This window comes from Aethalodelphis obliquidens, unplaced genomic scaffold, assembly GCF_003676395.1.
Source record: "Aethalodelphis obliquidens isolate GAN/ISIS:26980383/991018 unplaced genomic scaffold, ASM367639v1 scaffold14, whole genome shotgun sequence".
In the NCBI taxonomy this organism is placed as follows: Eukaryota; Metazoa; Chordata; class Mammalia; order Artiodactyla; family Delphinidae; genus Aethalodelphis; species Aethalodelphis obliquidens.
The window spans coordinates 25283490-25307381 of record NW_020837958.1 but is presented as its reverse complement, the minus strand read 5'-3'; the positions used below and the strand labels follow the sequence as shown (position 1 = coordinate 25307381).

The 23892-nt window shown below is 39.5% G+C and overlaps 1 protein-coding gene across 3 annotated transcripts in view; it reads left to right on the top strand.

Annotated features, from left to right (window-relative positions):
* The window catches only part of NELL1 (neural EGFL like 1), an 867563-nt gene that overhangs the window by 149411 nt on the left and 694260 nt on the right, over positions 1–23892 (top strand). For all 3 annotated transcript variants that reach the window (XM_027115178.1, XM_027115177.1, XM_027115176.1), the window contains one exon: positions 18354–18450. In XM_027115178.1, the coding sequence (XP_026970979.1) occupies positions 18354–18450 (97 nt within the window). The remainder of the gene's footprint in view (positions 1–18353; positions 18451–23892) is intronic.

Here is a 23892-nt window from a genome sequence, read left to right as displayed (position 1 = left end):
TCTGCCTGCCAATGCAGCGGACACGGGTTCGTGACCCGGTCCGGGAGGATCCCATATGCCGCGGAGCGGCTGGGCCCGTGAGCCATGGCTGCTGAGCCTGTGCGTCTGGAGCTTGTACACCGCAATGGGAGAAGCCACAACAGTGAGAGGCCCACGTACCACAAAAAAAAAAAAATCTACAAACAATAAATGCTGGAGAGGGTGTGGAGAAAAGGGAACCCTCTTGCACTGTTGGTGGGAATGTGAATTGATACAGCCACTATGGAGAACAGTATGGAGTTTCCTTAAAAAACTAAAAATAGAACTACCATACGACTCAGCAATCCCACTACTGGGCATATACCCTGAGAAAACTGTAATTCAAAAAGAGACACGTACCAAAATGTTAATTGCAGCTGTATTTACAATAGCCAGGACATGGAAGCAACCTAAGTGTCCATCAACAGATGAATGGATAAATAAGATGTGGCACATATATACAATGGAATATTACTCAGCCATAAAAAGAAACGAAATTGAGTTATTTGTAGTGAGGTGGATGGACCTAGAGTCTGTCATACAGAGTGAAGTAAGTCAGAAAGAGAAAAACAAATACCGTATGCTAACACATATATATGGAATCTAAGAAAAAAATGGTCATGAAGAACCTAGGGGCAAGACGGGAATAAAGACACAGACCTACTAGAGAATGGACTTGAGGATATGGGGAGGGGGAAGAGTAAGCTGTGACAAAGTGAGAGAGTGGCATGGACATATATACACTACCAAATGTCAAATAGATAGCTAGTTGGAAGCAGCTGCATAGCACAGGGAGATCAGCTCGGTGCTTTGTGTCCACCTAGAGGGGTGGGATAGGGAGGGTGGGAGGGAGACGCAAGAGGGAAGAGATATGGGGACATATGTATATGTATAAGTGATTCACTCTGTTATAAAGCAGAAACTAACACACCATTGTAAAGCAATTGTATTCAAAGATGTTAAAAAGTAAAAAATAAAAAAATGTGCAAAGGATTTTAATAGACATTTCTCCAAGGAAGATACACAAATGGTCAATAAGCACATGAAAAGATGCTCAACTTGCTTAGATAAAAAGCACAGTGAGATACCACTTAATACTAATATGAAGGCTATAATTAAAAAGAAAATAACTGTTGAGGATACGGAGAAACTGGACCCCTTATACAATGTAAAATAGTACAGCAGCTACGGAATGGTTTGGTGGCTCCTCAGAAAGCTAAATAGAAGTTACCATATCACCTAGCAGTTACACCCCCAGGTACATATCCAAAGGAACTGAAAGCAGCTTTGAATAGATATGTGCATGCCAATGTGTATTTTAGTATTTTCCACAATGGCAAAAGTCAGAAACACCTCAAGTGTCCATCAACAGATGGATAAACAAAACGTGGTCCATACATGCAGTGGAATATTATTCAGCTGTAAAAAGGAATATAGTTCTGATACATCCTACAGCATGGATGAGGCTTGAAAGCATTACGCCAAGTACAAGCCAGGCACAAAAGGACAAATATTATTCTCCTTATATGAAGTATCTAGGATAGTCAAATCCTAGAGAACGTAGAGGTTAACAGGGTCTGAGGGGTGGGAGAATAAAGAGTTATTGCTTAATGGTTACAGAGTCTCTGTTTGGAGTGATGAAAAGTTTTGGTAAAAGATGGTGGTGGTAGTTGCACATCATTGTGAATGTAATTAATGCCCCTGAATTGTACACTTACAAATGGTTAAAATGGCTAAAATTGTTATGTAAAGTTTAAAAAGTTAATAACAGAATATATCCCAAACCATTTAGTATATACTTTAAATAAGTTATATTGTAGGTGAATTATATCTCAATAAAGCCGTTAAAAAGTACAATGCAAGAAAACCAAAGGAAGTCCAGATCTACATACCGAGCAGAACCATCATGAATTTGGGAAAATGGACCTGTAAAGTCAACTCTGAGATATCCTAGTAAGGGTATTAAATTTTATATAAAAATATTCTCATGACTTCAAAAAGGCCATGTCATTTACAAAGGAAAGAAATTCAGGTTGGCATCAGACACTCTGACAGCAGCATACAAATCAGGACAAAAGTAGCATTTTCAATAAAACTTGAGAAAGATAGTATGAGAAAAGCTTCCCAGTTTGACAACAGAGTTGGGTCTTGCTGTGTGATACAGCCAGATAAGTGCTAGAAAGGTATCTTGAACCAGGGGACCAGAATGTACAGAGGTTGGAAGGAAGAGAGTGCACGAAACTTGTAGGACTTGCAAATATCAATAGTTCAGTGTGGCTGGAGTCTCTGTGAATTGGAGAGGCTCCTAAGGCCTTAGATTACATCAAGCAATTCATTTATTTATTCCTTAACTTAATGGGTGTTTCTTGAGTATTCGTATTAAGTGCTCAGTAATGTCTAGTCAGTTATGTGTTACTGAGAGCGTCGTTTCTGAGATCTGTATGAAAAGATGAGGGAAAGGTTAAAGGGACTAGGGGAATGTGCATATAAATTTTTATTTATGTGTGGAAAAGTAGCATGGGGTTTACTTGAGTAATTCTTCTGTTACTCTAAATATCCTTTTTCAATTGAAAATGTGCATTTCAGCTTTTCCGTCAACCTAGTAGTATTAAAAAAGTATGTTGGCAGTTAATCCATTTAAGAGGCAGAGGGAGCCTAGCCAGTTCACCCAGTGGGTAATCATACAAGCACAGAGAGATGGTTGCATCCAGGAACTGATCAGACTGACACAAATGCAAAAATACATGAGATGAAAACCATTGTTATTAAGCATACATTTTGTGCCTAGCACTGGTCTAGGTACTGGGGATGCCACAGCAAATAAGAACTTATCAAGTTGCCCACAAATTCATAAATTGCTGATTACATCACAGAATGTAAATGAGGTAGGCACCAAGGTGTGGTGAGATCAGAATTTTTATCTTCATATACGCTGCTGAGTGGGCATCCCAAGACTTACTGTAGTTCTTCATCTGAGTATAGAATTGTTTCAGTTAAGTGTATTTTCCTTTACATTTTCATGTTAGTTAAGATCCTTACGTTGTAAGTGACAGAAATCAATTTGAATAACTTGAACAAAAAAGGCAAGATTATTAAAAGGTTACCAGATTATCTCATGCACAAAACATAAGGAAAGGGATGTAGCTGGGTCCTTGGGAGGATCTGAAAAACCAACAAGCATTCAGGTGGTTCAACACTGCATTACTTAAGCCATTTCACATCAGTATTGGGCATCAGTTTTTAAAGCAATTACTGTGCAGTGTCATATAGAGCCTTAGAAAGGTAAAAGGAGCAGGGATCATTTTCTTTATGTAAAAGTTGAGGAAATAATCCTAGGAAGATAAAGTGATTTGTCCAAGGTCACGTCCCAAGTTTAGTGGGTAAGCCCAGAATTTACAAGTCTTTCTGACTCTTGAATCTTTTCTTTTCCCATTAGCCTTCTTCAAATCCTTCTTTTTCTGACATGCAAAAATTTCCCTTATAATTCCCTCACCTTCTTAATTTTTCTTTTATCATTCATTTTGGTTTTGGAACTAAAGGAGTCACCTATGTGTCCTTAATAATAGGCTTATCTGAGACATCTCTTAAAACTGTCTTTAATTTGTACCCTGTAATCTGAACATGAAGGGGCCACTAGGAAAGGGAATAATTAAAGAGATTAGTGGGAGATCTCAGTTGTCTCAGTGATTTTCTTATTATCATCCATGAAATGCCTTATCAGAAATGGGCCATTATAGTTTAAATGATCAGTCGGAGTTTGAAAAGGATTTGAAACTTCATCAGACACTTTCTGAACTTGGAGTTATAGCCTCGTTGTTTTCCAAACTCCAATGTTTCCTCCACAATGAACAATAACTTTTTGATTAAACAGCTGGCAGTCACTACTGAATGCCTCACAATGACAAAAGTCTTCCTTCAGATCAGGAAATTTTATCTAAATTGCTTTGCTCTGCTTCGGTGATTGTGAACTTCTGACCTAAAAATTTCTTGCAGCAAAGTGATTACTTTTTAAAAGAAAGAGCCCCAAACTAAATGAGTAATTCAGTGAACGTGATACAAAGCAGAGGTCAAGGCACAAAAGTTGTCCTCTCAGTAAACATTATTAAAAAACAATCAAGTCTGTGTCGACACATTTATATTGGGAAGGCTATAGACAGTAGCTGAGAGAGAGGCATGAAAGTACCGCTTAGTAGTCAAGGGCCTTCCTCACTAGTTTTGCTCTTGAAAGGAGCAGCTACCTTTATGTAGCTAGTACCGTGTGCCAAGGACTGTGCCGTCTTTTCCGTATGAATTAATTAGTACCCCAACTTCAACCCTTCCTGCCCTCCTGCTGGCGTTTCCCATTGGTTGAAACCAACTGGAACCAAAAAGGAGAGGGAACCTCTTAGTCTTCTTTGGCACAGAACGAGGCAGAGTCCATCTGGAGGGGGTGAATGGAGATAGTCAGCTCACCTTAGCTTTTGCCACTATTTGAAATTGAACAACAATGAACAAATAACTATAATTTATCTACACTGTAATGAAGGCTCCAGGAGGCCAGGGATATAATATTACTCTTGTCAAATAAATTTACAGGTGGCTGCCTATATATTGTCTTTCTATCCGTTCCTGTGTTCCTCCATCCATCATCTACACGACTATTAATGGGCCACGGTCAGGAGAACCCTTTTACTTTTTTATACGCACCACAAAACGTTGGGATGCTGAAGGACTTATTCTTTGTGCTGCTCTGTTTGTTTGTTTTAATTTAAATAGAAAAACATCTAGAAACGGCCTCATGGAGGAGATTGTTCCCCTGTGCCTCTCACTCTGCCTTGGAGACGCCCTAAGCAGAGTCCCAGCTGCTCCTGTCATAGGCTAGCTTGACTGTAGCAGGGCAGGAGGAGATCCTAGTCAAACCTGACTTTGCTTCTTGAGGACAGACTTTGCCAAATAAAGCCTTCATCAGAGATTCTTTCTTACAGTGGGGCCAGGCTGGCACCTGCTGAATCTGATTTTATGAGGGGTGTAGAAATCTGTATTTTTGGAAAGCTTACTAGGCTCCCTTAATGTTTGGCAAGAGACCTTACCTTACGTGTGCTTTCCAAGGTCCTGAAAAAGTGAAGAGGTCAAAGAATACAGATCTCTGCTTGACTTTTGGGGACGCCAATGTTGCAGGTGGTGGTGGTGGTCAGTGGTTGCATCAGGACTTCATGGAGAGAGAGAAATATTTACCTTGTCCCTTATCATAGCTTCTAGACCCTGAAACATTTCACATGGGTTGTTTGGAAATGGTCAATCTCAGGCCTTTGGGGAGACATCCATTTGCTCTGGGAAGCTTTAAAGCATTACATAAGGATGTCCCATGTGGTCTCTGCATGACAGATGGCTTTTGGATCTTTATATGTTAATATAACAAGTAGCAGATGGAGGTTGAATCAGAGACCTTCAATGTCCTTTCTGACCCTGACAGTCCTAGTTACCAATGTGTGCTTTATATAAACATCAGTCCTTTGAGTTATCATTAAATTTAAATCTCCATTTAGATGAATAATAAAATGGGGCTACACTAAATTTTCACCCACTCATGAGTATCAGCAAATATTTTGGAGGCAGCTAGTCTAGGGTATAATTGAACACTTCGTGCAACACATTTTCTGAACTTCTGGAAAAAAATGGGACTAACGACTGGATTCATGTGCTATCAGTGGCTACACCAAGGGAGTGATATAGGAGGCTCTTACTCTCCTCTCCTTCCTATCACATTGCTGCCTCTAAACTCCTCTTTTATAGAAATTGTAAAGCTGACAGTGGGTACTGTTTTCTAACCAGTTGAGCCAAGTGTCTTAGATGAGGCTTCTGGTATCGTTTTTCTGAAAATACTTCAAATTAAAGTACCTCCTGGATTGTTCTGTGAGGGTGAAAGCATTGATCTTACCTAATAACATTAATAATGTTTTACTTTAGAAAAGCATTTTAGAATTTGCAATGTACTTTTATTGAGATTATCTGTTTTATAGTCATTGAAAACCTATGTAATAGGTATTGTTATTAAGTTTGTGAGTGAAGAAACTGAGGGCCCAGAGAGGTTTTGTAACTTGCCCCAAGTCACAAAGCTTAAATGGTAAAGGTAAGACACAAACGGATGTTTTCTGACTTGAGTCCAATGATCTTTCTGTATCTCACACTGTTTATGTAACCAACTGGTTGAACATTTGACTTTTTAAGAACAGAACCAATAGAGGATTGTAAGACAATGTGGCATAGCACGAGTTTACATCTGGATTTGAAATTAGGCTTTGCCATTTATTGAATGGTATCACGCAAGTCATTTAACTTCTGTGAACATCTATCAATTGAGTATAGCAATGCCTGCCTTTTAGGGTTATTTCAAGGATTATAACGTTTGTAAAGTTCTTGCATATAGTAGATAATCGAGGGCAGCTCTTAAAAGTTTTGAGGCTGTGTCTCTCTGTCTGAGTTTGAGGATTACTGTCCTTGCCAAGTGGTCTTCTATCATCTACTAGGACATCCTTCAGAGACTGTAGTTCATTGCTTCCCAAGCCTGTTCCTTCTCTCTGTGTTTTCTGACTGCTAGAAAATTCTTACCTTGAGCTAAAAATACCTCCTTGTAACTTACACTTGTTGGTATACGTTTTACCTCTTTTAGCTACATAGACCAAATCCAGTCCCTCTTCCACGTGACAGTCCTCCAAATATTTGAAGACTTTATCTTGCTTTCCCTTAATCTTTACTTTTTCAGGCTGAACATCCTCTGTTCCTTCAGCCATTCAGCACTTGATTTGGCTCACAAGGCCCTCACAATCCTGCTTGGTTCTTTCTAAAGTGTGTCTGTTTATCATCTGAGAAGTTCCTACAACTACATGTGATTATCTCTAGGCAGATGGACTCAGATTAGAATGAGATAATTGTCTTCTTCTGGTACAGTTTAAGATGATAACATCCTTTTTGGCAGCCTTAGCTTACTGTTGATCAAAACAGCTGTGTACTTTTTCTCAATATGTATTTCTGTTAAACCTTAGATCTCACATTCTGTCTTTGAGAAGCACAGTCCCTAAGCATGGGATCTTTCATTTTTGATGTGAAATTTCATCTTATTTGATTTGGCCCTAATTTCTGCCTATTAATGTCTCTTTTAACCCTGGTGGTATTATCTGAAAATGTATTATGATTGAAACAGTCATACCAACTCCGTATTTTCCTGCAGATTCAATAAGCACACTGCTATTACACTGTTGAATCGTAGGTACAATGCTAAATATGACAGAGCTGGTTGTCTGACCTGATCCACAATCAGCATGATCTTGGGATAGGCAGAGCATAAGGATTAGTGAGAAGTTGTAGGACAGAGATATTTGGGGCATAAAATATGGTTAAGAAAGGAAAGTACTGTTGGTATGGAGATCCCAATGAGGAGAGAGAAAAGAGTAAAATTTAATTGCCAGACAAGAAAAAGCATGCATCTGGCAAGTGTTTTCTCAGTGGATGAAGCAGGTCTTCATCCATCTTCTTGGGAAGACCTCTCTTTGTCTTGGAGGGTATTCATACCCTTCTCCGGCAAAGTGTCTTTGCTAATCTCATTTGAACACTCTGCTGCCTTCTCTTTCACCACAACAAAGGCATCTCCATCCAGATTTCAACTTTGCCTTCTCTTTTTAGTTCGCATTTGTATTTACTCTGCTGACAGCGGCTGCGAAACTGTTTAGAAACCTGCTGAGCCCTGCTACCGTCCTCCCTCCTGAGCTCTGCATGGATTTGGTTTAGAAGTCAGTTCTTACATGTTGGCGCCATACTGTATTTACCTCGATAATCCGTCTCCCCGATTACAGTCTGTACTCCTGTACAATGCCAGAGGTGCCGTTTTCCCCTTGTCATTTGCTGAGTGTCATTGGTTTCGTTAAATTGGTAGGAGGAGACCACAGAGCTCCCCTTTGGGGGTATTCCTTTCATGTCCTTCTGGTACAAGCCCTGTGTGATGTGTCTTCCATGTTAGCAAATAATTACCAACAGCCAAGCAACCTGACACGGAAATTCAACAAGTAGCTCATCAGTGTACATCGCTGGCAGACACTCTGGCCACAGGGAGCAAGCTTTGAGGAACTATTTTGTAGATTGCCATGACCTACGGAGTGAATGCTGAACAGGGCCAAGAGCAATGCCAATGACGCCATAGGTGTCTTTTGTTTTTCTAGTGGTGATCAAGAACTTCGTGTTCCCACATTTCCCCTATGAAGCTGAGGGGGCAAGATTGCACGATGCCCCCTTTAGCCTGAGTTCAAAAGAGAGAATTGCCTCCTGTGCAAGCTCCCCCGCCACCGTATTAGTGAGGGGAGATAGAATGGGAGTTGTCTTGTGTTCTCTAATAGGGAACTTTCTCTAAGGAACACCTTGATATTCACTAGTGCTGGCTTAAAGGCAGTGAGGATGAGGTTCTCTATCTAGCAGAGGAAGGTCATTGTAACTTTCCTCTTCAGGGAGTTTGTGAACGCTTTTCTTCAATTCTAGGCAAAGCCCCAGATAAACCTCTTCATTTAGCGTCTCATTTGGGCTTCATATTGTCTTAATGAACAGCGGCACAATACGTGTCAATTCACAAGGTTTACATTGGAAATTCATTCTTCTCTATAATTGGGAAAGGTACTGTGGAGTCCCTTCAGAGGCCTTTCTTCACCCAGGTAAATAAAAATCCAATATTCCTTCATATGTAGTGTCGTTGAACCACTGCATTTCTTTGTGTTGAGCTCTGAGGGCTTTATCGGTTAACAGAAAATCTAGTTCTTCATAGAATATTGACTGGTCTTTAAGCAGATGGCATGCGTGCTAGGGAGGGCATTCTTCTCTTTTTTTTTGTGTGTGTGTGTTTTTTTTTTTTTTTTTTTTGCGGTACGCGGGCCTCTCACTGTTGTGGCCTCTCCCGCTGTGGAGCACAGGCTCCGGACGCGCAGGCTCAGCGGCCATGGCTCACGGGCCCAGCCGCTCCGCGGCATGTGGGATCTTACTGGACCGGGGCACGAACCCGTGTCCCCTGCATCGGCAGGCGGACTCTCAACCACTGCACCACCAGGGAAGCCCCGGGAGGGCATTCTTAAAGTCATGAATAAAGAGAAGCTGTACCTTGTGAAGAAAATTCCTAATGGGAGCCCTTGATTCAGTGGCTGACTTGCACGAGGAGCATGATAGTTGCTCTTTGCAGTGTTCGTTCCTCTTGAGCAGTTTTTGTGTTTGGATGTTTAATTTTTCATGCTATTGTATTAGAAATGAGTTACTTACACTTTAAAATACCGTTAGATACTAATGGCATGCAAAATTCCCCTAATTCTCCCGATACATCTTAATAGCCAGCATCTCATTTGAGTTCAAGGCCTAGAAACACGACTAAATGGGAATTGGGCCTTTTTTTTGGCCAAAAGAAAGGGTAGATTTTAGATGGTTATAGAGTAAATGCATTATTGGTGTCAGGTAGCCTATGGGAATCTGATAAATTTGGGCTGATTATAATGCCATCAACTTAAGCAGTAAATCGTGCACTTATCAAAAGGACTATGCTTGATCTGATTAATTTTCAAGTTGCTGACTATTTCTCGTGACTATTTCTTTCTGAAATACATAGATCTGGCTTTCCTGTTAGTGAGTTGTCTGCCTGACAGATTCAAATTTGCTATCCCTATCTCTTTTCTGGATGGAAAACAGTGAGAGGGTTTTTTTTTTAAAAATCTTGCTCTATTTTTTTGGGGGGGGTGGCGGGGGGCTTCTTGTGTAAATCTCATGGGCTGGCGATGATGGAGGAAAACACTTGAAAAAAGTTATCATGTCACTCATTTTCATTGACTGCATTTTCCTCAGGAATATCTGCATAAAGTCTCAAGTTCAACTGCCTGATTTCTTAGTTTGTGTCATTCATTTTTGGGAATTGTGCATCATAAAGTCTTAGCCATAATACTTTAGGGCTTGTGTAACTGTCTGTAGCCCTCTTATTCTGAACATACTGCCTTCATTCATTCATTCAGTATATGGAGTGGACACCTACTTTGACTAGGCTCTCTTCCAGGTGGTAGAGATACTGACGTGAAAAAGATAGACGAGGTCCTTGCTTTCAAGATGCTTACTTCTGGTAGGAGGAGACAGTCCATCAGCAAAGAGCCAACTGTGGAGAGTCATGTGTTTTGATAAGCGTAAAACAAGCTAAGTGATGAGTGGTTAGTTGCTACTTTATGTAGAATGGTCAGGGAAGGTGTTAGTGCAGGAGACAAGTGAGCAGGTGCAGGGATGTTGCTGCGAGGGTTTTATTTCCTCCATACTCAGCAGATAATCAGTGGTTGTAGCAGTCAGGAAGTGCAGACACAACTTGAGTGTGAAAGTGCTGGACGCAGGGGTACCAGGAAAGGCCAATTGCTCCTTCCTTGGCAGGGAGGTCTGGGAAAGCAGGTTCAGCCAGGACCAGAATTTTAGACTTCAACAGTTAGTGGGAGCGTATAGAGTCATATGCTGATGTTCTAGAGAGTATGTCCAAATGGGCCATCCAAGTGGGCAGGGTCTCAGAGGTCAGTAAAGAACCAAAATACAGGGCAGTCAGAATTCATAAAAAATAATATATATAAAAAGGATAAATAAGGACGGCCTGAAGTAAGAACGTAGAGGGCTTTGGCTTACTGCTGACATTTTTTGTTTCCCCAGAAACCTTTTATATGGATTGGCTAAATCCAATTAAGGTCCCAAATGGAGTAGGAAAGTGCCTAGTACTGGATTAGGCAAAAGTGTTAGGAGTAGTGTCCTGTCATATTTTACTCATATAAAAACCATGTATTTTGTTGTTGTTCTTGGTTTGGTGATTGTGTGTTCAAAAATACAGTCTAATATATTATAAAATATTTCTTTATTTATTTATTTATTTTTTTTTTTAAACATCTTTATTGGAGTATAATTGCTTTACAATGGTATGTTAGTTTCAGCTTCACAACAAAATGAATCAGTTATATATATACATATGTTCCCATATCTCTTCCCGCTTGCGTCTCCCTCCCTCCCACCCTCCCTATCCCACCCCTCCAGGCGGTCACAAAGCACCGAGCTGATCTCCCTGTGCTATGCGGCTGCTTCCCACTAGCTATCTACCTTACGTTTGGTAGTGTATATATGTCCATGCCTCTTTATCGCTTTGTCACCGTTTACACTTCCCCCTCCCCATAGCCTCAAGTCCATTCTCTAGTAAGTCTGTGTCTTTATTCCTGTTTCACCCCTAGGTTTTTCATGACATTTTTTTTTTTAAATTCCATATATATGTGTTAGCATACGGTATTTGTCTCTCTCTTTCTGACTTACTTCACTCTGTATGACAGACTCTAGGTCTATCCACCTCATTACAAATAGCTCAATTTCGTCTCTTTTTATGGCTGAGTAATATTCCATTGTATATATGTGCCACATCTTCTTTATCCATTCATCCGATGATGGACACTTAGGTTGTTTCCATCTCTGGGCTATTGTAAATAGAGCTGCAATGAACATTTTGGTACATGACTCTTTTTGAATTATGGTTTTCTCAGGGTATATGCCCAGTAGTGGGACTGCTGGGTCATATGGTAGTTCTATTTGTAGCTTTTTAAGGAACCTCCATACTGTTCTCCACAGTGGCTGTATCAATTTACATTCCCACCAACAGTGTAAGAGGGTTCCCTTTTCTCCACACCCTCTCCAGCATTTATTGTTTCTAGATTTTTTGATGATAGCCATTCTGACTGGTGTGAGATGATATCTCATTGTAGTTTTGATTTGCATTTCTCTAATGATTAGTGATGTTGAGCATTCTCTCATGTGTTTGTTGGCACTCTGTATATCTTCTTTGGAGAAATGTCTATTTAGGTCTTCTGCCCATTTTTGGATTGGGTTGTTTGTTTTTTTGTTATTAAGCTGCATGAGCTGCTTATAAATTTTGGAGATCAATCCTTTGTCAGCTGCTTCATTTGCAAATATTTTCTCCCATTCTGAGGGTTGTCTTTTGGTCTTCTTTATGGTTTCCTTTGCTGCGCAAAAGCTTTTAAGTTTCATTAGGTCCCATTTGTTTACTCTTGTTTTTATTTCCATTACTCTAGGAGGTGGGTCAGAAAGAATCTTGCTGTGATTTATGTCATAGAGTGTTCTGCCTATGTTTTCCTCTAAGAGTTTGATAGTTTCTGGCCTTACATTTAGGTCTTTAATCCATTTTGAGCTTATTTTTGTGTATGGTGTTAGGGAGTGATCTAACTTCATACTTTTACATGTAGCTGTCCAGTTTTCCCAGCACCACTTATTGAATAGGCTGTCCTTTCCCCATGGTACATTTCTGCCTCCTTTGTCAAAGATAAGGTGACCATATGTGCGTGGGTTTATCTCTGGGCTTTCTATCCTGTTCCATTGATCTATCTTTCTGTTTTTGTGCCAGTACCATACCGTTTTGATAACTGTAGCTGTGTAGTATAGTCTGAAGTCTGGGAGCCTGATTCCTCCAGTTCCTTCTTTCGTTCTCAAGATTGCTTTGGCTCTTCGGGGTCTTTTGTGTTTCCATACAAATTGCAAAATTTTTTGTTCTAGTTCTGTGAAAAATGCCAGTGGTAGTTTGATAGGGATTGCATTGAATCTATGGATTGCTTTCGGTAGTAGAGTCATTTTCACAATGTTGATTCTTCCAATCCAAGAACATGGTATCTGTCTCCATCTATTTGTATCATCTTTAATTTCTTTCATCAGTGTCTTATAAAATATCTAGGAATAAACCTACCTAAGGAGACAAAAGATCTGTATGCAGAAAATTATAAAATATTTCTTATACCTCTTCCTTTTTCCTGAGCCCTTCTCCTGTCTAATGTGAGTTTATGATGAACTTTCAACAAAAGTCAAGCTTTTGTAAATGTCAAAGAATTACATATTTTGGAGGGATGTAAAAGATACCAAGATGTTTGCTTAATTTGCATAGAAAAGTTTGTGACTTACGTCTTGAAAGAATTGAAAAAAGCTAATGAATGACATTTCAAAACTAACATAGTAAAAATACTGGGATTTTGGTATGTCATAGAAAATGTACTTTGTCCAAAAATTTTGTTTTAATCCTAGAAAATGTACTTTGTCCAAAAATTTTGTTTTAATCCAAAGTTTAGAATCTAAGGCTGTCAGTGTGTACTCTAATCAGGTTAAACAGCAACAGAAGTTAATGCTGTTAATTCCTTTGTTTTGTTCCTGTTACATATTCACTTGTTCTAGCTTTTAAATTTGTAGAAGGTGAAAAGAAATTTAGGATTTAAAAATTTTCAGTGTGGGAATTTATGACAAAATAGACACTAAATTCTTGCATTGTAACATTGAAATCTCACACCCTCCCATGCGACCGTGATGTCATTCCCCTAAACTGTGTCCCAAAGCACAAGCCAGGCACCTAAGATACTGATAATCCCATCTCAGTGGATTCATTTGATGTGAGGTGCAGCCGGTGGGCTGAAATGTATCATGTGACCTGTGTAGCTCTGCATCCTTAGACACCTGTGAATTTTACAGACTGGCAGCACCTACTATGTACCAATGGCATTAAAACTATTCAAGCCTCACCACAGCCCATACAGTCAGCAGTAACATCCCCGTTTTTTATTTTTTTAATTTTTGCTTGCATTGGGTCTTCATTGCTGTGCGCGGGCTTCCTCTAGTTGCGGCGAGCGGGGGCTACTCTTCGTTGCGGTGCGCAGGCTTCTCATTGTGGTGGCTTCTCTTATTGCGGAGCACGGGCTCTAGGCGCGCGGGCTCCAGTAGTTGTGGCACGTGGGCTCAGTGGTTGTGGCTCGTGGGCTCTAGAGCACAGGCTCAGTAGTTGTGGTGCACGGGCTTAGTTGCTCCGCAGCATGTGGGATCTTCCCGGACCAGGGCTAGAACCCGTGTCCCCTGAACTGGCAGGCGGATTCTTAACCACGGCGCCACCAGGGAAGCCCATCCCCGTTTTTTAAATGAGAAAGCTGAGGAACAGAGAAATTAAATCACTTAATTAAGGTCATATAGCTAGTAGAATGCACAACTGGAATGTGAACCTAAATCTATTTTATCCCAAATTCATGTGTCTCTGCTATACCACACGATCTCTGATATCTCTTGGCATTATAGGTGTGAATCTATGACAGTCACCTTTCTGTCTTTCGTTGGGGTATACTTGTTAGGGTAAAGAATACTAGCCACAACTACGGAAAATCCTCTCTATCTCAGTTGGGTTGCCGTCCGGTTGGGTGTGTCTGGCTGGCAGGTGGCCTCCCACATCATCATTTAGGAATCCAGGCCCTGCCATCTTGTGGCTCTGCCCACCTCGCAGCCCTTAGAGCCTTCTCTTGTCAGCTGAAAGAGACAGTGTGAAAGATGCTTGAGGGAGGTTTTCTGGGGCTAGGTCATGGCTAGCAGTGGTGCAGATCCCTTCCATTCACGTTCCATGGCCACACCCAGAGGTGAAGGAGGCTGGAAACCTTGTAGCCACGTAGCAGTGTAGCAAGGAGGAAGAGAAAGTGGGTTCTGGGAGAGCTAACCGGTCCTGACCTTGTGCTTTGGCATGTGGTCTTGTTTCCCCTTTCCCTTCCTGATGAGTAAGTCAAGTTAGGAATCTTAATTTATTTGAGTGAATCGCACAGACTTGGGGTCTGGGTTCAAATCCCAGCTCTGCCATTCACCAGCTGCCTAACCATGGACAAGTTATTTAACCTTGCCAAGCCAAGAATACCTGCCTGATGGTGGTATTGCGAGGATTAAGTAAATCAATATAAGGAAAGTCCTTAGTACAAATGCTTGACACACACTCGGTACCGTGTAAGTGCTGGCTGTTATGTGGGTGTGTCAGCTCTACTTTATTCTTCATTCACAACTCAGCTGTAGTGTCCCCTTCTTTGGAAAGTCTTCCCTTTCTTTTCTGCTTTTAAAAAAATATCTTTATTGGAGTGTAATTGCTTTACAACGTTGTGTTAGTTTCTGCTGTATAACAAAGTGAATCAGCTATACGATATTTTCTTTCTTCTCTGCTTCCGCAGATCCTTGCACTTATTGCACGGAATTGTAAGGTGTGTGTGTGGCTGTGTTGTCTGTCTGGCTCAGGCATTTCACCTGAGGGCAGGAACTTGGCTGTGCTAACTTCGCCTGTGTGTCCCCATAGCCAGCAGAGTGTCACACACATTGTAGACAGTCAGATGTTTCCTGACGGGAAGGAAACCTCATTAACCAGAAGAGTAGAATATCAGAATACAGTATTCGATTTCCTGACCACGCTGGAAGCCAAGGAGTTCATGTATTAGCTTTGACTTTTCATTTCAGTTGGTTTGGGCAATACTACATTTAAGTGACAGATCATTGTGCCCTACCGGCTTATTTGCATGAGCCAGTCCAGCTCAGGGATCAGCAGCCCTTTTGCCAAGATTCTGATTGTATTTGTCTGGTATGTTGGTGTCATAACTCCCCCTGTAGAAGGGTGAGGTTAGGGATGTGATAATCCTGTTTCTTAGTTTATGAGATATTATCAGCATTAATCCATGCAATCTTCCCTCCCCTCCCTCCCTCCCTCCCTCCCTTCCTTCCTTCCTCACTTTCCCCCTCTCCTCCTCTCCCCATCTCCCTCCCTTCCTTCCTTTCACTCCCCTCTCCCCCAACCATTCCCATTCCTTTAGGAAAACACTGTCATATACCTTATGTGACTCTTAAAGTTTGTGTATATCTTTGGCTAATCGATAAAATAGTTTTGCATGTATGTAGTTTTAATTTACGTAATTGTAGACCTTTTTAGCTTTTTCACTCTATTTTTAAAACTTTTTAGCTTAATATAATTTTAATCCTACAGGAAAATTGAGAATGGTCCAAAAAACAATCATAAACTCTTTGCTCAGATTCTGCTCTGTCTCTCAAAGTAATAATGTGTGTTTACATATGTATGTACTTATAGTGTGTATATACACATTGTTATTTTGAACTCTTTGAGAGCAAGTTGCAAACCTCATGACCCTCTACCCCTAAATACTACAGTGCATATTTCCTAAGAACAAGACATTTAAATAAACACTATCCACATTCTCAAAATCAGGAAATTGCACACCAATCCAACACTGTTTTGTAATCTACGGTTTCTATTCAAATTTCACCGGTTTTCTACTAATGTCCTTTATGAGATTTTCTTTTTTCCTGCCCCCAGATCCAGTCCAGGATCCTGCACTTAGTAAACATGAGATAAAGGCCTCCTTTGCTCATTGGAGCTCACATTCTAGCATATTGAAAACCAAAAAGAAAGCATTTGAATGGAAAGCTCCTGTCACTCTGATAGATGCAAATGTTTTAAAATGAAGGTGAAGATAAATAGTTTGACAACATTTTCAATTTTTTAGTGAAATGAACTCCTAGAAAATTATGCTTCTGCCTCTTCCCCTAGATAGTGATTTCCGATTCTCTCTGGCCTCCTCTGAAATTCACCAGCGTTGAACATAAGTTTTGCATCGTTATCTCCATAGTGCATAAATAATTTTGCATTCTACTTTCCTCTGGTGAAAATTATTTTGTATATATTTTCCCATATTTCATAACCTGCATATTTAATCACTATTAATGACTAGTAAATTCTGTCAAGCTGAACTACTGTAACGTATGTGTTTCTCTTTTGTTGTAAATTTGGCTTGTTTCTCACTAATATTAGAAAAAAACTTTTTTAAGGAAGTATATAGCATCTTCTTGTATTAAAGCAGTTTTGACAGATTGTTTCATTTAAAATGTTTCCTTCTAACATACAGAAAGAAAGGTTGCATTTTTGTGGAGAAAACACAGGCTGTCTTTTTCAGGGAAACTTATTTTTCCTTGATTATGTTTCAAGCCTCCATTTATAATGGAAAGATAATTAATAGAGAGGGCTCTGATATATTTAGATCTTTGTCAGTTGAATACTTTGCATGTATTGTTAGGAAACAGCATGTTTCCGGTGGGGAATAGGAGAGTAATGCATGATCTGGCTAAGATACAAGACTGCAGTGTGATAGTTCCCAGCTGCAACGGCCTTGCAGTCATTCACTGGCTTTGACACAACTGGACAGTCCTTCAGGTCTTCTGCACTTACCTACTGAGAGCTGCTGGAGGAATCCATCACCCTCTGCTAGGAGGCAGTCAGCTGCATCCCAGCTGGGAGGATTGATGAGTTGTTAGACCTCTGGACCTACCTGGGTGATGATTCTCCCCACGGCTGCTCCAAGTAAGGACAGAGGAATGAATGGAATGGACAGGGCCATCATGAGGAATGGAAATTCACAGATGGTCCCTATATCTCACCCCATTCAGAATCTTCTGGGCGCCTCAGGAGACAAGTTCAGTTCTTAGGCAAGCTCTTCCTTTCCCTTCTCAGTACTCAGGTGCTGGAAGGTACTTGCCAGGGGTGAGGCGGAGGCCTGTGATCAGCTGGTGGTTACAGGGACCGTTTCTAAATTTCAAGATTTGTAACTGACTAACGTGGGGCTTGGGAGGGCAGAGCAACTGAGACAATTCAATTGAATTGCTCAACAGAGCAATTCAGCTGTTCAGTAGGTTTTATCAGTGCTTTCAAAGGTCCTGCGACTGTTGCCTTCTCTGTATTAGTTATATGTCTTACTATATCATATGAAGGTTTTCTTCATGTACAGAGTTTTATCTTTTACTCTATGAGGGCGGGACTTTGTACGTCTGGTTTATTGCTCTGTCTCCTGCTGTCTTGTATGGAGCTTGGAGCATAAAGAAATGCTCAATAAACATTTGTTCATTGGATGATGACTTCAGTTACTTGATTTTGTACACTAGGCACATTATCCTGTGTGTAGCTGCTACTCAGTTATTTAGAGGGGGATAGGAGGTTACCGTAGAAATGAGTAGCAGCTGAATAAAGCAGTCAGGGAGTAGTAGAGCACAAAGGAGAGTACATGGGCTTTGCAGCCAGACAGGTGGAAATTCTCATCCCAACTTTACTGTTCCCTGGCTGTCTTGGTTGACCCATTTACGGTCCCTGAACCTCAGCTTTCTCACCTGTAACATGGACAAAACCACTTTACTCACAGAGTTTGTATGAAATTCGTTGCTCAGAACAGACACTCAAAAATGGTACCCTTTTCCTTCTTCCCCTGCCAAAAGGGCAAAGATAGAAAGCCAGGAGGGGCCCAGAAAATGTGTCTAAGTGTTGTCAGGAAACAGATCTCTGTTTATGTTACCTGTCATCTAAAATGTGCCACATGTTGGCTTCATCTCTCTATACCAGCTGCTGATGCCATGAGTACTTCAAACAGCGTGTATGTACCTTTTGGTTCTGCTTTGAGCCTCTCTATTAGTAACTGTGTTCTTTGCCCTTATAGGATTTATGAACGTGTGATAGACCCTCCTGAGACCAACCTTCCCCCAGGAAGCAATTTATGGCTTGGTCAGCGCAACCAAAAGCATGGTTTATTCAAAGTAAGCACTACTTTCTACTTTTGCTTTTCTATGTGTTTGACGTGAATTTAATCATTTAATTGTCACAACAGTTCTCTGACGTAGGTGTTTTGAGACTAGACGGAGAGTTCAATGACTTGCCCAAGGTCACACACTTCACTCTACTGCCAGATATGGATGATCCAGAATGTAAATAATTCTCAAAATGTTTCTTATTGCCCTACTTCTGGGAGATTGAAGGTAATCTTCAAATTGGTTTTCATTGTCAGAACCTGTTAATTCAGGTTTGGGTGGATGTCTAGTCTAGATAAACAATAAGAAACGACTCAACTTCCATGAGCTTTGGTTTTCCTGTCTACAAAGAGGGTAATATTGGGTTGGCCAAAAAGTTCGTTCGAGTTTTCCCATAAGGTGTTTTGGAAAAACCCTGAACGCACTTTTTGGCCAACCCAATACAATAACTGCATTCATAGAAACATGAGGATTCAGTGATAAAGTGAATTGAAAAAGTTAAAAACATCATGAAATTTAAAGATTGCCTTGTTCTTCAATAGAATGGCAGAATTTTGCTTCTGGCAGTATGGTCGACTAGACATTTTTAAAATCCTCTTGCTTCAAAATGCCTGTAAATGCTGGATAAAACAACAGAAATCTTTTATGATTTGTCATTGCACTTACAATAAGGTATATCCTTAGAGGCTAAATACATGAAGGGAAGTGAAAACCAGAGGGATATAGGCCAATATCAGGAAGGTAGATGTTTAAGCTTATTCCTTTTCTTTCTTTTAATCTATTTCTCTATTCCAACTTTATTGAGATATCAATGACATATAACATTATGTGTGTTTAAGGTATACAACAGTTTGACACACTTAATATATTGCAAAATGATTTCTACCATAATGTTAGCTAACATCTCCATCATATCATATAATTATCATTTCTTTTTTGTGGAGAGAACATTTACAATCTACTCTCTTAGCAGCTTTCAATTATATAATACAATATTATTAGCTATAATCACCATGCTGTACATTAGATCCCCAGAACTTATTCATATTCTAACTGGAAGCTGTTACTCTTCGACCAACATCTTCCCATTTCCCCCACTCCCTCTAAACCCTGGCAATCGTCATTCTACTCTCTGTTTCTATGACTCAGGTTTTTAGATTCCACATACAAGTGATATTACACATGATTTCTCTCTCTGTCTGATTTGTTTCACTTTGCATAATGCCCTCAAGGTCCATCCATGTTGCAAATGGCAGGATTTTTTTCTTTCTCATGGTTGAGTAATATTCCACTCGTGTGTGTGTGTGTGTGTGTGTGTGTGTGTGTACACATAGACATACCATATCTTCTTTATCCATTTATCTGTTTACAGACACTTAGGTTGTTTCCATATTTTGGTTATTATGAATAATGCTGCAGTGAACATGGGGCTGCAGATATCTTTATGAGGTAGTGATTTCATTTCCTTTGGACATATACCCCACATTTGTGGAAGCCACCCAGAAGTGGGCTTGCTGGATCACATGGCTGTTCTATTTTCAACTTTTTGGGGAACCCCTATGTTGCTTTTCATAGTGGCGGTGCCAATTTACATTTCTATCAACAGTGCACAAGGTTCCCCTTTTCTCTAATCCTCTCCAACACTCGTTATCTCTTGTCTTTTTGATGATAGGCATTTTAAAAGGTATAATGTGATATCTCATAATGGTTTTTTATTTGCATTTTTTGATGATTAGTGATGCTGAGCACCTTTTCATGTACCTTTTGGCTATTTGCATGTCTTCTTAGGAAAAATGTCTCTTCAGTTCCTCTGCCCATTTTAAAATCAGACTTTATCTTGCTATTGCATTGTATGAGTTCTTTGTATATTTTGGATATTAACTCCTTATCAGGCATATGGTTTGCAAATATTAGTTGACTGTATAGGCAAGGATTTATTTTGGGGTTTCAATTCTGTTCCATTGGTCTATGTGTCTTTTTTTTTGTTTTTGTTAGTATCATATTGTTTTGATTACTATAGCTTTGTAGTACAGTTTGAAATCCAGAAGTGTGACGCCTCCAGCTTTGTTGTTCTTTCTCAGGATTACTTTTGCTATTTGGGGTCTTCTGTGATTTTATACAAATTTTAGGGTTTTTTTTTTCAATATCTGTGAAAAATGCCATTTGAATTTTGAAAGGAATTGCATTGAATCTACAGATTGCTTTGGGTAGTGTGGACATTTTAACAGTAGTAATTCTTCTGATCCATGAACATATGGGATATCTTTCCATTTGTTTGTGTCTTCTTCAGTTTTTAATCAAAGTCTTGTAGTTTTCAGTATACAGATCTTTCATTTCCTTGGTTAAATTTATCCCTAAGTATTTTATTATTTTTGATGCTATCGTCAATGAAATTGTTTTATTTCTTTTTTGGATATTTTGTTGTTAGTGTATGTAAATGCAACTGATTTATATATTTTGATTATGTACCCTGCAACTTTACTGACTTCAGTGATTTGTTATAAAAGTCTTTTGGTGGAGTCTTTAGGATTTTCTGTGTATAAGATCATATCTGCAAGCAAAGACATTTTTACTTCCTCCTTTCTAATTTGGAAACCTTTTTTTTTTCTTTTTCGTGCCTGATTGCTCTGTCTAGGACTTGTAGTACTATGTTGATTTAAGAGTGGTGAGAGTGGATACCCTGTCTTTTTTCCTGATCTTAGAAGAAGAGCTTTCAACCATTCACTGTTGAGTATGATGTTAGCTGTGGGCTTGTCATATATGGCCTTTACTATGTTGAAGTGTGTTCCTTCTATGCCCAACTTGGGTGTTTTTTTTTTTATTTTTTGGTTTTTTGGTTTTTTTGTGGTACACGGACCTCTCACTGTTGTGGCCTCTCCCGTTGTGGAGCACAGGCTCCAGACGCGCAGTTTCCATGGCCATGGCTCACGGGCCCAGCCTCTCCGCGGCATGTGGGATCCTCCCGGACCAGGGCACAAACCAGTGTCCCCTGCATCAGCAGGCGGACTCTCAACCACTGTGCCACCAGGGAAGCCCAACTTGGGTGTTTTTATCATGAAAGGATACTGCATTTTGTCAGATGTTTTTGACAGAGCATCTACTGATATGATCATGATTTTTATCTTCCATTCTATTAATGTGGTGTATCACATTTATTGATTTGCATATGTTGAATCATCCTTGCATCCCAGGGATAAATCTCACTTGATCATTGTGTATGTTCCTTTAATGTACTCTTTAATTTGGTTTGCTAATATTTTGAGAATTTTTTCATCTATATTTATCAAAGATACTGGTCTATAGTTTTCTTTTTCTGTAGTGTACTTATCTGGTTTTAGTATCAGGCTAATGCTGGTCTTTAAAAATAAGTTTGGGAGTGTTCTGCCTCTTCAGTTTCTTGAAAGAGTTTGGGAAGGATTGACATTAATTCTTTAAGTGTTTGGTAGAATTCACCAGTGAAACCATCTGGTCCTGGGCTTTTCTTTCCTTTTCCTTTTTTAAAAATTAAGGTATAATTTATATACAATAAAATTCTCCTTTTTAAATGTATGGTTCTGTAAGTTTTGGAAAATCTATGCAGTCATGTAACTACCATCAAGATAAAAGATTGTTCCATAACCTCCAAAAATTCCCCTGTGCTGCATTTATTCAAGTCTTCTCCTCATCCTAAACGTCTAGCAACCACTGATTTGTTGTCTGGCCCTATATTTTTACCTTTCCCAGAATGCATTATAAATGGAACCATTTATGTAAGTATGTATATGTGTTGAGGTTCACCCATGTTGTTGTGTATTTCAGGGATTCATTCTTTGCTATTGCTGAGTAACATTCCAGTTCTGTTCTATGGATATACTACAATTTGTTTATTCATTCCTTAGTTCATGAACATTTAGGTTGTTTTGAGTTTTTAGCATTTATGAATAAAGCTATTAAAACATTTGCATACAGGCTTTGGTATGAACAAAAGTTTTCATTTTTATTTGGGTAAATATGTCAGAGTGGGACTGCTGGGTCGTATATTAAGTGTATGTTTAACTTCATAAAAAATGCCATTGAATTTTTCCAAGTGGCTGTACTATTTTACACTCTCATTAGCAATGTATAAAAGTTCCAGTTAGAGCCTTAAATTCAACATTCTGTGTGGGATGGGGAAAATGGCTTAGATTCCATGCAAGCTTAGAAGTTGGGACAGAAACTTCTGAAATAAAGCCATGATTCAGAAGACCACCCCTCCAGTGAAAGGGTAGGCAGAAATAGTCTACTACTTAGCAAAGGGAGGCAGTCCATTGACTAGCTTTTCTCTGCTTTATCTCCACACACACAAAAAATAGTTCCCTGATAAGAATTTGAAACCACAGCTCTTGACATCAAACAGATGTAAAATTTGGATTTATATACTTATGAAGCTCAAGAAACTATCTTAATGTGATCCTGGGTTGGGCACCTTGGGATTCTTAATGAAGAAAATACAAATTATCTTTGGGAAAATCACTTTTCATGCAAACTTCACAAGATTACTACAGATTAAGTTCATGCAAATATGAGTTTTTAGCCACCATTAGTAAGAATGGGAAGACACAACAAACTTCCCAATTATCCCTCAAAGGGCTGTAGAAATTGGAATTACAAGATAAAGAATTTTTTAAATCCCTATACTTAAAATGTTTAAAGAAGCAAAATAACAAATTTAAAAAAATGCATGATGACTAGAGATGATAAATATGACCAGGGAGATTTGAGTCAAAAGTTACTTCCAGAAACGGGCTTCCCTGGTGGCGCAGTGGTTGAGAGTCCGCCTACCGATGGAGGGGACACGGATTCGTGCCCTGGTCTGGGAAGATTCCACATGCCACGGAGCGGCTAGGCTCGTGAGCCATGGCCGCTGAGCCTGCGCATCCGGAGCCTGTGCTCCGCAATGGGAGAGGCCACAACAGTGAGAGGCCCGCGTACTGCAAAAAAAAAAAAAAAAAAAAAAAAGTTACTTCCAGAAATGAAAAATATAGTTATTGAAGTGAAAAAAACTCAGTGAATCTGCTAAACAGTAAATTAGACACAGGTAGGGAGAGCATTTGTGAAATGAAAAATATTGTCAAATGATTACCTTAATTGTAGTGCAGGGATAGAGGAAAATAGGAAAGGTTAAGATGTAGGGAAGATGCATATATATGGAAAAAAATTTTATGTATGTGTTTTGCTTATATGTATTTAGTGTGTGTATGTATGTATATGCTTCCATAAATATTTAAAAATTCCAAAAGATAATGGGAGAAAGGGGTTATGGGCCCTATTAGAAGTATGATGGCTAAGGATTCTCTAAAGTTGATAAGACATCAATTCTTATTACACAAAACAGTGCAATCAAAGTGTAAGCTCTTGCTGTCAAAAAGTCACTTAGAAAACTTAGAAGCTTAAACTATTTTTTTAAAAAATTATTTATTTATTTATTTTTGG